This window comes from Sylvia atricapilla, chromosome 1 (assembly GCF_009819655.1).
Source record: "Sylvia atricapilla isolate bSylAtr1 chromosome 1, bSylAtr1.pri, whole genome shotgun sequence".
Classification (NCBI taxonomy): domain Eukaryota; kingdom Metazoa; phylum Chordata; class Aves; order Passeriformes; family Sylviidae; genus Sylvia; species Sylvia atricapilla.
The window spans coordinates 118637587-118654060 of record NC_089140.1 but is presented as its reverse complement, the minus strand read 5'-3'; the positions used below and the strand labels follow the sequence as shown (position 1 = coordinate 118654060).

The following is a 16474-nucleotide window of genomic DNA, read 5'->3' as shown; positions in this document are numbered from 1 at the left end:
CTGTCCATTAAGAGCATCCTTTAGTCCTGCATTTTGTCAGAGTCAGTATCAAAAATTTCTTTTTGCATCTGTGTACTACTGTGAAAGTTTTTGAGAATAACGTCTCAAAACTCTCAAGTTTTCAGTGTTTCAATGTCTGTGAAGATACAAAATTGATGTATTTTGTTGGCATAGGCATGTAGATTAATTGTCATTTACAGGTTAAGCACTGGAATTCTTACGTCCTGCAAATACCTATTTTTGAAGTATCCAGGCATTTATTCTGAAATATTAAGTGCAAGCAAAATACCTTCTTAATTTCAGAGTTTTTCATTAATACTTGTTTGTGTTTGTTTTTTTTTATAAAGATCTTTCTAAAGCTGATGGAGGAACATATGATGGTGAAAGCAATGAGTGTGAAGAGAAGGCACAAGAAATTGTAGAAAGTATTGTGCAGGAAATGGTGAACATAGTAGTTGGAGGTATTATATTAATATCTGTCTAGTCAGTAGCAACTGTGGTCTGGTTCTTGACCTTAAGAATTATTTTACCACTTTCAAATACTTAAGTAAAATTTGTCATCACATAAATATGACTTACATGCTAAAGAAGACAGTTGTGCTGTCAGACTTTAGTTGTGCATTATTTAACAGTAAAACAGACAGGATTTCATACAGTGATTTACACTCTTTCTGTTGGAGACTAATGTTATTTTAAAATACAAATTCTCAGTGCTTTTTTGGTTTTGTTTCTTTAATTATGATTTTGTTTCTGTATGAACACTTCAGAAATGGGTCCCTCCCTGTAGTAGCCTCACTGTGTCTCATTATATTTTTCGGTTTGTTGTAAATTGTTTATCAGACTAGTGAGTGATGTCTCATACTTCTTGGAAACTTGGTAGAGTGGTGACCCTGACAATGTGAAGTTATAAGTAAATTGCTTACTGTAATTTTTATTAGTGAGAAATAAGAATATTTACAATTTTTATAGTTCTGTAATGTGATGTAAATTCTGTCTTTAGTTCCTCCTTATTTTTTTTCTTAGTATTTAAATGTTGAGTTTAAAAGCCCTTTTTAATTTTTAATCTTATGTAACATTTGTTAATAATTTTTACATCTTTTCTGATAGATGTGGAAGGGACTTCGGGTGGTGATGGCACAACTGTATCATTAGAGGATGGCAGTGACAGTGAAAACATTCAGGCAAATGGAATTCCAGGGACTCCAATTTCTGTTGCTTATACACCATCTTTACCCGATGACAGATTATCTGTCTCTTCCAACGATACTCAGGTACAGGCAAATAGGAATTAAGAAATACTGAAAAAAAGGATTGTTTTAAATGTTGCTCAATGCTTGTGTGGAGTGATTTGTATAATTCCATAAAGCAGGTTACTGAGGTGAATTTTGAGAATTAAGTCATGTTACTCTACTTCAGTGCACTATTTAAATGAAATTTTTTCTGAATTAATTTTGTATGTGGTGACTTTTTTATCCCAGCATGTTTTCAGTTTTCCCATGGACTTCACTGTTCAAGAGAACTCAGTTTCCTGTTTTGCGAAGTGCTCCTGAGAAACTGTTTAACTAGTATTCAATATACATAGTGAAGCATAGAGCTAGTTATACACATGCCTGTGTAATTTTAGTGTGTTCTTTTCAAACAGCAAATAGAAATTTCAAGCTGATCTTAATGCAGTGATGTTAGATCGAGTTTCATGTCTGAGAGGATTTGATTTTCATTAACAAAATAGTTGTAAAAATGCTCTCCCTCTGTTTTATGAGACGTCTATATACACTTGTCAGCTGACCAAGTATATCTGTTGTCAGAGTGTACTGAATAATTCAGTTTGAGAATAATAATTTCAAGTTCATAAATTTAGTCATGTAGGCCATACAAATGGACGACTTAAATTAAACACATCGCTTATGTATGGAACTATAATACAGAATTGCAAGAACTTAATAATAGCGGTGTTTATTTTACCATAGAAATTTTAGCAAGTTTATCTGGGAGTAGATAGGTAACTATTAATGATCTATTAAAATGTCAGGTGTTTGGGTCTTTTTAAACTAATTATCTACTGAAATTGCCTGGCAGCAATTCACTGCAAATTACCCTACTTAAACTTGACCTACCTAATTTCATGACACTGTTTAATTAATTCTGACTTCTTACTGAGTAGGCAATTTTTAGTAGTGACATTCATTTCAACTGGACTGCAGAATGTTGCATTTTAGTCTTCAGACCATAAAGCTAAAGTGAATTGGTTAAATTTGTGTAATATATTAACTTCTTATTGCTCGGAGGTGGGGATTTCCCTATACACCCTGCTAATGCAAGATGGAATACTGAAATATGTTAACTTCCTTAGGAATCTGGAAATTCTTCAGGACCTACCCCTGGTGCTAAGTTTTCCCACATTTTACAAAAGGATGCCTTCCTTGTATTCAGGTCACTGTGTAAACTCTCCATGAAGCCCCTGTCAGATGGACCACCAGATCCAAAGTAAGTAGAATTTTAAAGTTTTCTTAATGAATCTAACAACAAAAGTAAATGACTTAAGCAATTTTGTGAGTTTTCTTACTGAGAAACTAATGGTATGGTGAAAAGAACATAGAAACTTTGGAATGGTGCTTTTATGTTTTAATGCATCTTTTGTATACCTGTTCAGATGTTTCTTAACACCTATCCTTTTATATGTACATCATGTTCTTCCTAGTTGCTGTTTATAATGCCTTTGAAAAGAGTTTTTATAGAGGATGATCAGGTATTTCTGGTCTTGCTCACATTGCTCTGCTTTTGGCATCTTCTAGGTTTGTAACTGTTGCTGGTTGTGCCCCATAATTTCTTTCATCTTGTGCTTGTTGCTCTCCATCCAAAACATAGCTCTGTACTGCCCACTGGATAGAAAATTAACTCTACACCAGCTGAAACCAGCACAGTTGTCTATCCAGTACACATCCTCAGCTCTAGTTCATCTTCGTATAAGCTCCTTATCTGGAGGATAACTGGTTATGATAAATTCATGATGGATTCTTTTTTCAAGTTGGACACTTCTGTCAGCCTACTTAATCAAAACACAAATGTTCCATAACAAAGATTTTATTTGGCTGTTTCTTCTGACGGAAGATACCATGTCTTCAGTTGCATTTAGAGAATTGCTGTAAAGCAAATATGGAGTCTCCTCTGCGAATGGGTGCCAGTATTAAATTTTAAGTGTCAGCAGAAAGGTTTGCTTTCTGATCTGGGATTTATATGCATATAATTTTATTGGGAAGAGTTGCTAATAATTTTCAAGGGGAGTGCTTTTTTTTGTTCTAAGGAGTGTTAAGAGATCAAATTGAAACTATAGTATGATTTCAGATGACAGTGAAAGGCCTGGTATTCTTAAAAAAAACATCACCTTTACTGTTCCGAGTCTAGCTTTTAAAGCAGGTAGCTTTAAGACAGTTTAGTTTAATCTGTGATGTGTGGTGTGGATTTAATAAGCTGAAAAGATATGATGTAGTCAAAAGGGTTTTAAGGTTTAGTCTAGAAACGTTTTTAAATTACCTAGCAATGTACTGTGGAAAGTCAGGACATTAGAGAATGAAGACTTACACATAGGATTTTTCTTACTGTTTCTGAGAAGTGTCTTCCAGGAAATGCTATGAAAATCCTGTGGTTTTAGTTAGTACTCTGAGACTAAGGCTGTCCATTTATTAAAGGCTTGAATGGATTAACTGCCTTTGTAAAATTAGTAATAGCTGTTGAGGCTCTCGGAGACTCTTACCTGAATCCATGGAGTCCTTGACATTCATATTAGAACTGGGGAAGCTCTTCATACGAAATAAATTGGAGAAAAGGCATTTAGGGCAGCAAAAATTGATTGCAAAGACATTCGAAGATATCCCATATTTGGAGTAGTGCCTAGAATTTATCAGTGCTTCTGAGTCATTGATGGCTTTTTGAACTATTACAAACATGCTGTAATTGGATGAGGAGGCTTGGATATCTGTGGCATTTCAAGAGTTTTATCTGCCTCTTTAAAAATCTTATTTTCAGTGAAATTTGTTATGAAGTCTGTAATGAAAATATTTTAGCTGTTAGGTAACTGAACTTGAAGCTTTGCCTTAAAATCACAAGTCTGGGAATTAAGGTCAGCATGTTGTTTTCTGGGAACCTGTTTCGTGTCTTTGTTTTCCTTTTCTCTGGAATAAAATAAGATGGGGGTGGAATATAGCTTGAGCATTTGCTTGCTGGCTTTTGTTTTTTACCTTAAACCTGTTCTAAATTAAGTGGGCTTTGTATATCATACAAAATTGTTGAGGTCAACATGTCAGGATTTCAGTTGGATGCTGACACTTGCTGGAAGTAGGCAATATTTAATATTTTATGTGTGACTGAAATTATCTTCATGTTTAAATTCTTACATTCCATACTTTGCTAAGTATGATCTGGTCATGTGCTGTCTGCACACCTGGTACCATGTGATACAAAATCAAGCTTTCTGCATCAAATGACATTGTTGTTCAGCTTCCATGCAGTGCCAGCATCAAGTGTTTTCTTGAAGTACTCTTTACAGAGAAAGTTTTGGATTGACTTTGACCTGTAGCACGTTAGGAGAAATGTGAGGGACAAACTCCTCACTCAATTTCACTGGCTATTTTCTTCTTAAAAGCATTTTCAGAAAAAAATTCTGCTGTTGGAATTGCATTTTGAGTTTGAAATGTTTGCAGATTGATTTCCCTATTCCACTTCGTTGGGCAGAAATAATTGAGTTTATTTGCAACATACTTAATTACCTTTTTTGATTTTACCTACACTGGAATTACTTTTTTTTTAAATGAAGCTTACATATTTGCAATATATAGCAAATATCCAGCTACTCTGTCACAGAATGGCTTGAAGCATTCCTTACTGTGTCTGGGCTGTACTGGATGAAAAATTTCCTGTCTTTGTTCCCTGTGTTTCATAAATGTCCTCTGTTGGGGTGCTTGTTTAACGAAAGCTGTGGACTGTCCTGTTGGGAAAGCCACTTGTGTCTCTACCTGCTCCTCAGAAGAGATACAGCCTTTTTTGAAATTATCAGGAGTCTTAGGAGAGAATGGTTTCACCTGGAATGCTATTTATTGCATTAGATTTTAATAGTGCAGATTTCCTTTGTGCTTTTTTCGTGTGTGGTTTGAGGGGTTTTCCGCTGTTTTGTTGTGTTTATTTTAAGATTTTTAAAGCAGAAATAGTAGCACTGTTCTGACACGAATTCTAGTTTACTTGAGTTTGTAAGAATGTTAATGTGGAGCACTTGGCAACAACTGCAGTTGCCTGACTTGGTGATGGCCATGCTTAAAATAGGCATGTTTTGTTTCTTACCTGCTCTCAGAGTGGGCTGGGTCCAGTGAATGATTAGTGCTGTATTTGAGAAAAGAGATTTCAGTGTTGGCAGAAGCCTTGTGTTTATAGTCCTTCAGCTCTCTTTCCATGTTGGTGGAAATAGAGGAGGAGGAGGAATTTCCATCTTTTACTAGTGAGGGTTTGGTAGACAGGCTGGATTTTAGATGGGGTCTTCCAAAGCTCTGTTAACAGGAAAAGAATGCTCCTTCATCCTCTGTCTAAAAGGGCAGCATTGCCTTTTGTTGCTGCTTTCCCGTGGTGCCGAAGAGTGGTCCAACAGTAGTTTTTCCTTTTCTGGAGAAGGTCTTGCCTGCATTCTTGGTTAAAAAATGAACAATTAAAAAAAAAAAAAAAAGACCAAACATCGTTTTATGACCTTTCTGCAACTGGTTGTCAAATTTGAGTTTCTCGCATTAACATTCCACTTGCAAAATCATTGTGGTTTGTATTGACTTTTCAAGATAATGTTGTGGGGTTTTTTTTAAGACTTGCACTGAGCTGATGTGCTGCGTTGTTTTGTTCTAGATCTCATGAACTGCGATCGAAGATTCTTTCATTGCAGTTGCTTCTGTCCATTCTGCAAAATGCAGGACCAGTCTTCAGGACAAATGAGATGTTCATTAATGCTATAAAGCAGTACCTCTGTGTTGCACTGTCAAAAAATGGAGTCTCATCAGTTCCAGAAGTTTTTGAACTTTCACTTTCCATATTTCTTACCCTCCTGTCAAACTTTAAGACTCATCTAAAGATGCAGATTGAGGTATGTTGCATTAATTTCTAATTAAATGTATGGGAGGTGTTAAGTGAACATTTGCTTATATTTGTGTAGTTTGGTCTTGCTTAAATAAATTTATTTTCCTTTGTGACTCATAGCTTTTGTGTAAGACTTGCCAGATTTTCCTTGTTTTTAAGTTTTCTATTGGGTGTGGCATGGTAGTATTGCATAGTGTTGCTGAAACTTGGAATTCAGTAGGTTTATGGCTAAGCTCAACTGGTGTTCAATATTGGGATTTAGAAAGCTTAGCCCAGCACTGCGTATTAAAAATTAAGAAAATGAATGCGCTCAGGAAAAGATTGTGTAATATATGGTTTTGCAAAAGATTTTAGAATAAAAACTAATGATGTGAAAAGCATTGTGGGCTCTCTTTGAGATCACTTGAACAGATTTCTTTCTCTGGGGAAGTCCCAGCTATTTCATTATTGTAGCTACTTCCCTTTGCTTATCAGGACCTCTGTCAATATATGTTCTAAATAAGGTGATCTCATTTCCTCTAAAGGTGTGCACGCCATTTGACTCTTTGGACTGTAAGTGGAGATACTGCAAAAAATATGCACTTAAGTTCTCTGTCCTGGCAGACATTGTGAATTTTCAGTGGGTCAGTTCTAAGTCATAGGGAAAAGGAAGCTGTATCCTCATATGGGCCATTCGGTTAAGAGTTGGACTCAGTGATCCTTGCAGATCCCATCCAGCTCAGAATATTCTGTGATTCTGTGTGTGAAGGGTTTGTTTCTGAGATCAGCTCTTTGTACATAAGGTACGAGCAGCGTCTCAGAACAACTCTATCCTGTTCAACCACATGGATACCCTCTTGTGGTGTCCCATGTGTTAATGATATTAATTCTGTGGTGAATAAAGTGGTACTTTGTGTAGTTGTGTCCCTGCTGTTTATTTTAGTAATTTTTTGTTTGGAGAGTCAGATGTGAATATTGAAGCCAACAGATTGCCTCATCCATGTGGAGCTTAAGTATGTGAAGATATGCTTAGAAATGTTGATAAATCTTGCTGTTATAAGGACCTTGAATTCAGGGATATCTTCATCTGTGAGTGTCATTGTACAAGTTGATGTGTTTTGGCAGCTTTGAAGGAAGAACTTCATTTTGACAGTAGCATGCCATGAAATAATTGTGCTCTGATCACTTACCAGGTTATTTTGATACTTCTTTGGGGGAAAAAAACAGTAGGATTTCCAGTATATGTTTGAGCATAGATTGGAGAAAAATGATTGAATGTGCCCTGAAAATACGATGCATTTTGAAAAGTTTCAAGGCCAACTGTGTGCTGAACAAGGCTGTAGTGCGTGTGCAGTGTTTGGTGCATCAGACAGACTGGGTGGAGCCGTTCTCAGTCCCACAGCCTTGCCTCCCAGAAAGTGTTGGATTTGCTGTGTTTGGACAGCTCCACAAATCAGCACGTAGGTGGTGAACCCATTGCAGTCAGCTTCCCTGAAAGAAATTTGATAGGTTTCTATCACTGCCAGCCTTTCACAAATCCCTAACAGAAAATTAAGACATATGAGGCAAAGGGGATATAGGATGCCCTACACTTTGTAGCAGGTTCTAGAGTATGCTAAATTAGGAAGGACCATTACTACATATCAGGGCTGCATTTCTTTCTTGTGAATAGGAAACCCAAAAACTTGATTCTGCTGAAGTACCCATCTATTACAAAGTATGGGGTACAGCAGTTTCTAGAAACTTCTTTCTTTCATTTTCCTGGTTGTGAGCTAAGAATTCTTCTTTCAGCTACTGATCCTAAAGGTTATTCTGAAGATGTGGGTAGACATGTAGATAACTTCACAAACATGTATTTTGCATCTTGGAGCAGTACGGAGAGCCATATGCTCTGATTTATAATATACAAAATCTATATATTTTGGGATTCAGGCTGCATTTTTCATCTGTGTAAGAATTTTCTGGCATGTTTCAAAAGGATAGTTTCAGATTCTGTTGAAAGTGACCCTCCCATGGCCTGTTGATTTACATGTCTAGCTAACACTGCCCTCTGATAGTAAAATAGTTTGAGTTGTAGCTTAGTTGTATTTTAACAATAATTCCTAATGGGTTAATGAATATATTTGCAGCAAGTTAAATTCTAGACATCAGGGGAATTGGGGTGTCATTTAGCTGTACTTACCAGTACCACCTTTTCAAAACTGTGAATATTTAAAACTCACACTTTAGTTGACCAAACATAATAAATAGCTCTCTTCTGGCTTAGTTTTCCAGTATATTAAGTGCAAAGTCTCAACTCTGTGATGCAAATTGCAATAAATTCTATAGTGATAAATAGCATTTTTAAATAGCTGAAAGGTAAATCATAACTGTGGTTTCTAGAAGTTCTTCATTCCAGGATATGCTTGTCCAAAGGTGACACCACGAGCAAGAAGTCAGCTTGGTCTCAGAGGCATAAAGATCTGAAGTGCCTTGGTAGCATGCAGAGCTTCCAGCTATTTTCTCTTCTAGCTTAGGTTTGGGTTTAGTTTTTGTCCCTGAAATCTTTTTATCTGCTTCATTAGTGACTTTTTAAAATTTTCTACCTGAAAAGAGATAATTTTTGCTGGTTCCAGAGAGTATATAAAATTAATGTCTTTCAATAAAAAGTCAGAAAACACCAAATGTGTAACTGACGGTTACTCACAGTGTGACATGTACTAAATTTTTGTCTTTCTCTGTTTATGTGAAGTTGTGGCTAAAATCAGTCTAGTATGCTTAAGTATGCTTAAGCACATGCAAGTCTTTGAATTGCTATGTCTTGAGCTCCTTAGATTTCATAGGGGTGCTTTCATTATTAAGACAGCTGGTATTGTGCTGCGTGCCTCTGTTTCTCCAAAGAGATCAATAAAATGTAACTATTCTTAGCACATTTTGCTTGAGGAAATAGCGTACCACCAAAGTTGCCTAAAAGTCAGTGTTGCTGTTTTTCCCCACATGGATGACTTGAAGTGGAAGCAGCCTTATGTTTTTCTCTATCTGGCTAATGCATTAAAATCTCTGTAAAAATTGTGCTATGAAGGAACAGTCAATATTAAGAACAAGGGTAGTTATATATTTGGATATTTGTGTGATGCTGTTGGAGAAGTTGAGTGTCTTGAGACTCTCAGCAGCCCTCTAGTAAAACTGTGTAGTGGGTTTGGAAGTCACAAGTGGCTGTGAAGAGCTGAGGTCTCAGTAGTTCAGAAAGGTGATGTAATACCCTGCAGCAGTTCAGTGTTGAGTTCAGGTGCTGTTACAGTTGCTACTGCTCAGGGAAGAAGTGGGAAGAAGCCTTAGTTTAGCTGCTAAGCAAGCTTGGTTGAATTAGTCAGCCTATCGTGCTGATGGATCTGGTGAGGAACTAATTGGGAGGGCGTAAAATAGTTCCTGTTCCAAATAACAGCATCTGTACTAAAATGATTTCAGGCGAACTTATCTGTATTCTAGCGAAGAGTAGCTTTCCTGTTAATGGAGTTGCTGTATGCTGTGCCTAACTGGTACCCTTCTTCCAATAATATAATACTGTAGAGTGATTCTTTTGTGTCAAAATATTTCCCTTCTAATGAAGGTCCAATACTTCAGATTTGCATAAGTAGTTGTTATGTTTGTGCCATAATGTCATCATGCTGTAGATAAATTATTTTTGTCATGAGGTAATAGCTCTTCTTTAAAAATCCCAAATGAACTCTTTAACAGCAGTTTAGGCTTCTTGTTAGGCTGAATTGCCCTTCAGGATTTCACATTATTCCCAGTTCTTCTGCTTTTGAATGCTCAGAAAATATACCTGGACAACACTGCAGAAGCACATAAGTAAATAATTCAGATTCCTAATTTGCATGTATCAACTGTAAGTTGTATTTCTTTCTTTCCTTCTTTTTTTTTCTCTTTTTTTATTATTTCCTGCACTTCTCAAGTGCTGCTTTCAGAATTACGTCAGAATTTTGACCATCGAAGTTAGTGTCTTTTTTTGTAATAGATTTTTTTTCTCCTTCTTCCTGGAATATTTTTTAGGTTTTCTTCAAAGAAATTTTCCTGTATATCTTGGAAACTTCTACTAGCTCATTTGATCATAAATGGATGGTTATACAAACACTGACAAGGATATGTGCAGGTATTATGGACTGTTGTGTTCTTGATTTTATTTTTTATCTTAAAGAATAAAACTATAGTTGTCTTTCATTAAACCTAGTTTTTGTTCCAAGGTTGACAATGTCACTTTATTTATAGATGCTCAGAGCGTGGTGGACATCTATGTGAACTACGATTGTGATTTAAATGCAGCAAATATATTTGAAAGGCTGGTTAATGACTTATCAAAGATTGCTCAAGGAAGGGGTAGCCAAGAACTCGGCATGTCCAATGTTCAGGTAAAAATTGCACCAAACTTAATGTAAAGTTTCATGTTTCTTGACATGGTAGGTTGAGACTAAACTCTCCAGTCCACTGATTAATTGCTTATAAAATCTTTTCTAGGAATTAAGTTTGAGGAAAAAAGGATTGGAATGCTTAGTATCGATCTTGAAATGCATGGTGGAGTGGAGTAAGGATCAATATGTAAATCCCAATTCCCAGACAACTCTTGGTAAGACATATGATGTGTTTCTTCTGGCTTTAGTTATGAGGCGCTGTGGGACTTAAGCGTCGTCTTCTTGAATATTTTGATGCTGTTAATGTCCAGACTATTCTTTCTTTGGTAGAAATACTGGTAAATTTGGTGTCATTTAAACAAGTTGTCTTTTCCTAATTGTGTGAATTCCTAGAATGCCACTGGACTGTAAATGTGTAAATCCTGTTATTTTCTGTATTTCTGATTTTAAAAGTGTCTCAAAACTTTCTCTGAAGCTCCCCTTTTTGATATATAATTTCATATTGATTAAATAACCGAATAGAGAGCATTTTTTTACTAACTTACTGATTATTTTAAAACTTATTAATTAACTGAATATTTATCTACGCATTTTATAGCTGTAGAAATTTGAATGTTGTATGCCATGAAGTAACTAAATAACTTGTTTTAATCTTGTTTTCATCCTACCTAAGGTTATGCCAGAATTTTCAGATTAAGCACTTAAAGTTGGTAGGTGAAGTAGTAAACTTTCTAAGAGTGGTTAGCATGGCTGGCTTTGTGAACTGTGAGCAGCAGCTCCTTAGTGTGCCTAAATTCTTTTAGACACTGTGTTTCAAAAACTTCAAAAAGTTGCTCCAGTTTAAAGTGTCACTGGATTTGAAAATAAAATATAAATGCTGTAGCTGGTTTTCTGAGGTGTTGGGGTTTTTTTCCCCAAGTACCTGAAATGATAGTTTTAATTTAAGACTTAAATTTCAGTATGTGATGAACTGAAAGAATTCTCTTCCTAATGTTGTAGTGTTTTTTTAGATTATTATTTACTTTCCCAACCAAATTAAAAGCAGAATATATATAGAGAAGATAAATGCATAATTGAAGATAACTCTGAGTTTTAGAAGCCTGTATCGAGGATTTGACGTGATTTTTTTATTTCTTTCCACTGTATCTATTTTGGATATATGTAACCCTTTCCAATTTATAGGCCAAGAAAAACCCACAGAACAGGACAGCAGTGAAACCAAACACCCTGAGACAATTAACAGATATGGAAGCTTAAATTCTTTGGATTCTACTGCTTCATCAGGAATTGGCAGTTACAGCACACAGATGTCTGGCACTGACAACCCAGAGCAGTTTGAAGTCCTAAAGCAGCAAAAGGAAATAATAGAACAAGGAATTGACTTGTGAGTGCCCTTTTATCACCCATGGGAGGGTGGATTCTTTTGGAGCTATGAAGATTCCTGGGTTTTTCTTCCTTCTCCTCATAGATACTCATCTTGTGTTAGGAAAAAAACTCTGGATGTAACAGCACTTCCTCTGGTGAAAGAGTGCTGAATGGTGTCCCCTTTGGAGCCTGTCAACAGTGTTTTGTGTTAACCTAATTCCTCACAGCTAGAAGATGAGTACTCTGAATGTTTGTTCTTTTTTTCTCCAGACCTGCTTGTCTAAAAATAAGGGTTTTATATTTGGATAAAAAGAACATTGAACTCGTGATCATTTAAATATGACCCGTTTTAATGTACATGTTATTGGTGAAATTGCCTATATGCTTATGCTGATGAGTCCTTGTGACTAATTAACTTGTCATAATTAGAACTGGAGGACTGTGTAATTTCTCAGTGCAGTCTGACGTGAATCTTCCATATGATTTCGTCTTCATCACCTTAATCTCCTCAGTGAGGTCTGTTTTATGCAAAGATGAAAGTTTCCTGTCATATAGTTCTTGGACCCTGCACAAATATGCCTTAGTCCTTTAGGGCTTAAGTTTCTTTCAGTTTCATGGTTCTGTGTTTTCATATGTTCTCATTTTGAGCCACTTGGATGTTTATACATCTATGGGCCCAGACTGAATCCATCCCAGGGTGATGAGGAAGCTGGCAGATGAGCTTGTGAAGCTGCTCTCCGTCATTTACCAACAGTCCTGGCTCACTGGTGAGGTGCCAGATGACTGGAAGACAATGTGACTTCCATTCACAAAAAGGGTAGGAAGAAGGATCCTGGTAATTATAGGCCAGTTAGCCTGACCTCAGTACCTGGTAAGGCAATGGAGCAGTTTATATTGAGTGCCATCATTCAGCTCTTACAGGATGGCCAGGGTCTCAGGCCCAGCCAGCATGGGTTTAGGAGGGCTAGGTCGTCTTTGACCAACTTGGTCTCCTTTTATGACGAGGTGACCCGCCTGGTGGATGCAGGAAAGGCTGTGGATGTTGTCTGTTTGGACTTCAGCAAGGCTTTTGACATGTCTGCCACAGCACAGTCTTGGAAGAGCTGCCAGCCCATGGCTTGGACAGGAGCACTCTTTGCTGGGTTAGGATCTGGCTGGATGGCCAGGCCCAGAGAGTGGTGGTGAACGGTGCTGTATCCAGCTGGGGACAGTCACCAGTGGTGTGCCCCAGGGGTCTGTACTGGGGCTGCTTCTGTTCAATGTTTTTACTGACAATATGGATGAGGGTATTGAGTCTTCCATCAGTAAATTTGCAGACAGCATTAAGCTGGGAGCGTGTGCCAATCTGTTGGAAGGTAGGAAACCTCTGCAGAGAGACCTGGAATGATTGGATGGATGGGCAGAGTCCAGTAAGATGCAGTTTAATAAGTCCAAGTGCCAAGTCCTGCATTTTGGCCACAATAACCCCCTGCAATGCTGTAGGCTGGGGATGGTGTGGCTGGACAGTGCCCAGGCAGAAAGGGACCTGGGGGTTCTGGTGACAGCAGCTGAACATGAGCCAGCAGTGTGCCCTGGTGGCCAAGGCCAGTGGCATCCTGGCCTGGATCAGGAATAGTGTGTCCGACAGGAGCAGGGAGGTCATTCTTCTGCTGTACTGGGCACTGGAGAGGCCACACCTCGAGTGCTGTGTCCAGTTCTGGGCCCTCAGTTTAGGGGAGACCCTTGAGTGCGTCCAGAGAAGGCAAGAAGGCTGGAGAGGGGTTTGGAACACAAGCCCTGTGAGGAACAACTGAGGGAGCTGGGGTTGTTTAGCCTGGAGAAAAGGAGACTCAGAGGTGACCTTATCACTCTCTACAACTCCCTGAAAGGCAGCTGTAATCAGGTGGGGGTTGGTCTCTTTCTCCAGGCAGCAACTGACAGAATGAGAGGGCACAGTCATAAGCTGGGCCAAGGGAAATACAGGTTGGATATTAGGAAAAAGTTTTTTATTGAAAGAGTGATAAAGTATTGGAATGGTCTGCCTGGGGAGGTGGTAGAGTCACCATCCCTAGATGTGTTTGAAAAAAGACTGGATGCGGCACTTGGTGCTATGGTTTAGTTGAGGTGTTAGGGCATGGGTTAGACTTGATGATCTTGAAGGTCTCTTCCAGTCTAATGATTCTGTGTGTTCGATTTTTACAGGGAGCTAATGAATTTGTCGATTTTTTTCATTCAGATTAAGATAAAAATCGGCAGCATAATTGTTCTTTTCAAGATTTTGCTGTCTTTGTGGAATATTTTTTTCTTCATGAATGGCAGAGTTAAATGGGAATGGCTCATTTTTATTTAATGTGCAGTTTGATAAATTAAAAAATATTTAACATGTAGGTTTTTCAGCATCTCATCTGAAATTTTTGATTTTTTTTTTTACTTAAGCTGGAACAGTTTTTTGCATGGGTAAAAGGGTTAATTATCATTTCATCCTGCTCTTTACTGTACAGATTCAACAAGAAACCAAAGAGAGGGATTCAGTACCTGCAAGAACAAGGAATGCTTGGCACTACCCCTGAAGATATTGCACAATTCTTGCATCAAGAGGAAAGATTAGATTCAGTAAGAAAACTGTTTCCCTGATGGTTGTCTGTGCTCGTGCTGATGTGTTTATACTAATTGAAAATCAGTTGATAGTGTGTAGTGTGTAACACATTATTGTGGAATGAAGAAAAAAAAAACTTCTGTCTTTCTCCTAAAAGTTCAAGCAATTTGAGTTAGAGGGTGTGGTAGAGCTGTGCTCTGTGCTCTGTGCATCCTAGAGTTCAGCAAGGTGTGAAGCAAGAGACTAATCTACTTAGCTGACTCAAAACTCATGCTTAGTTGCTGCTATAACTTGAAGCAACTTACTAAGTCCTGTATGCTTCAGTAAGGAACTGCCAGAAGTATCTTCAAAGATGGTGAAAATAGTAATGTGGTACAACAACATTAAAAGCACTTTTTTCTGCCCCCAGAGGAAAGTTAGTTAATTGAGATTAGTTCTTTGATTTTTATTTACAGCTAGCAGCTGTTGCTGGACTTGGAAGGGTCCTGCAATACCTGAGTTGGAATATCTCATGTTAGTATTGTCGTCAGAAACATAAGTTTCTGAAATAGCACCATTCTTTTATGCACCATTGTGCATAAAAGCCACACCCATTGGTGCCTGTGTTTGCAACTTTGTCTGAAGTCGCAAATTTCAGTATTTATGCTTGCAATCAGGCATCAAAACATTTTTTAACCTCAGTTTACATATACAGGCATCTTTATGTGAATGCACGCCCCTTTTCTCTGCACTGTGTTGTTTAGACAGCGATCAACTCAGATGTATTTCAGTAACAGCTGTTCTTATTTCAGCATCCCTTGCATCTGTTTGGGATCAGTACTCTAGGGGGAAAAGTTAAGTTTAGTAAGCTTTTCACTCCTGTAATAAATTTCTTAACTACAAAAATCATTATAGCAGAGAACAATCATTAGTAATACTAACTTTGTCTTGTGTGGAATTCATCTAATGAAAAAATGGCATGTGAGTAAAAGCGGAGAAGAAAGAATGCAGGCATATATGTAAGAGCATTATGATGGAATATATGGCCAAAATACTTTGCTTTGGACAATAGGGGAGAAGCAGTAGTATGTCTCCTTTAACTGCAATACATGCCTCTCATTTTGTAAAACCTTTGTTGTTGTTATTTATATTTATTTTTCAAATATAAATGCACTAGTTTCTTTTCTGTTCTCATTTTAGACTCAGGTTGGGGAGTTCCTGGGAGACAATGATAAATTTAACAAAGAAGTCATGTATGCATATGTAGACCAGCATGACTTTTCCGGAAAGGATTTCGTTTCAGCTCTCCGCATGTTTCTAGAAGGATTTCGTCTGCCAGGAGAAGCTCAAAAAATTGATCGCTTAATGGAGAAATTTGCTGCTAGATACTTAGAATGTAACCAAGGGTAAGATATGCTGCTTCTTCAGAACTTTGGAAAGCTGAGTAAATAGTAACAAATCCTAATAAATTAAATTTGCTGTTCTTTCTCTCCTTTTTGCCTTCAGGCAAACTCTTTTGCTAGTGCAGATACTGCATATGTTTTAGCTTACTCAATTATCATGTTGACAACAGATCTTCACAGTCCACAGGTATGTTGCTGGAATAAATATCAGTGTAATTCATAGGCATGTTGCTTTCAGGCTCTGTGACAATGTAGTTGCAAAAGCTTGATGTCCAATTTAACACCAGTATGTGTGTAAGAAGTAAGGTAGTGTACGTTTGTGCATTTTTTAAGTAACAGTATTATGTTTCATGAGTGTTGAGGTTTTGAAATTTTTTTGGTTAGGTCTTTCTGAAAGGTAGGTTTCTGCATGATAGATGGTTTGGTCTGTATGACAAGAAAAAGCAATTTTTTGCCTTTTCTTTTTAATGTCTAATTTGACATACATTTGATCTGTGGATCCTACTAAATGTTTGAGTGTTGGAATGTCTTCATGGCTTTGTGGTATATTGTAGATTTGACAGTGTAGTCTTGGATGTGTTGAATACTTTAAAGTGTCTTCTGAACTAGCAGGTTTATCCTTGATGGTAACTTTTCATGGGCTGGGCAGTTTCATAGGGAGTATTGTAACTGATGAGCTT

The 16474-nt window shown here is 37.4% G+C and overlaps 1 protein-coding gene across 1 annotated transcript in view; it reads left to right on the top strand.

Annotated features, from left to right (window-relative positions):
* Window positions 1-16474, top strand: part of ARFGEF1 (ADP ribosylation factor guanine nucleotide exchange factor 1) — an 85891-nt gene that overhangs the window by 39939 nt on the left and 29478 nt on the right. The window contains 11 exon segments of the mRNA XM_066332061.1: window positions 348-461; window positions 1108-1271; window positions 2351-2484; window positions 5878-6112; window positions 10117-10216; window positions 10333-10472; window positions 10579-10687; window positions 11655-11856; window positions 14318-14429; window positions 15592-15804; window positions 15904-15981. Of these exon segments, the coding sequence (XP_066188158.1) occupies window positions 348-461; window positions 1108-1271; window positions 2351-2484; window positions 5878-6112; window positions 10117-10216; window positions 10333-10472; window positions 10579-10687; window positions 11655-11856; window positions 14318-14429; window positions 15592-15804; window positions 15904-15981 (1601 nt within the window).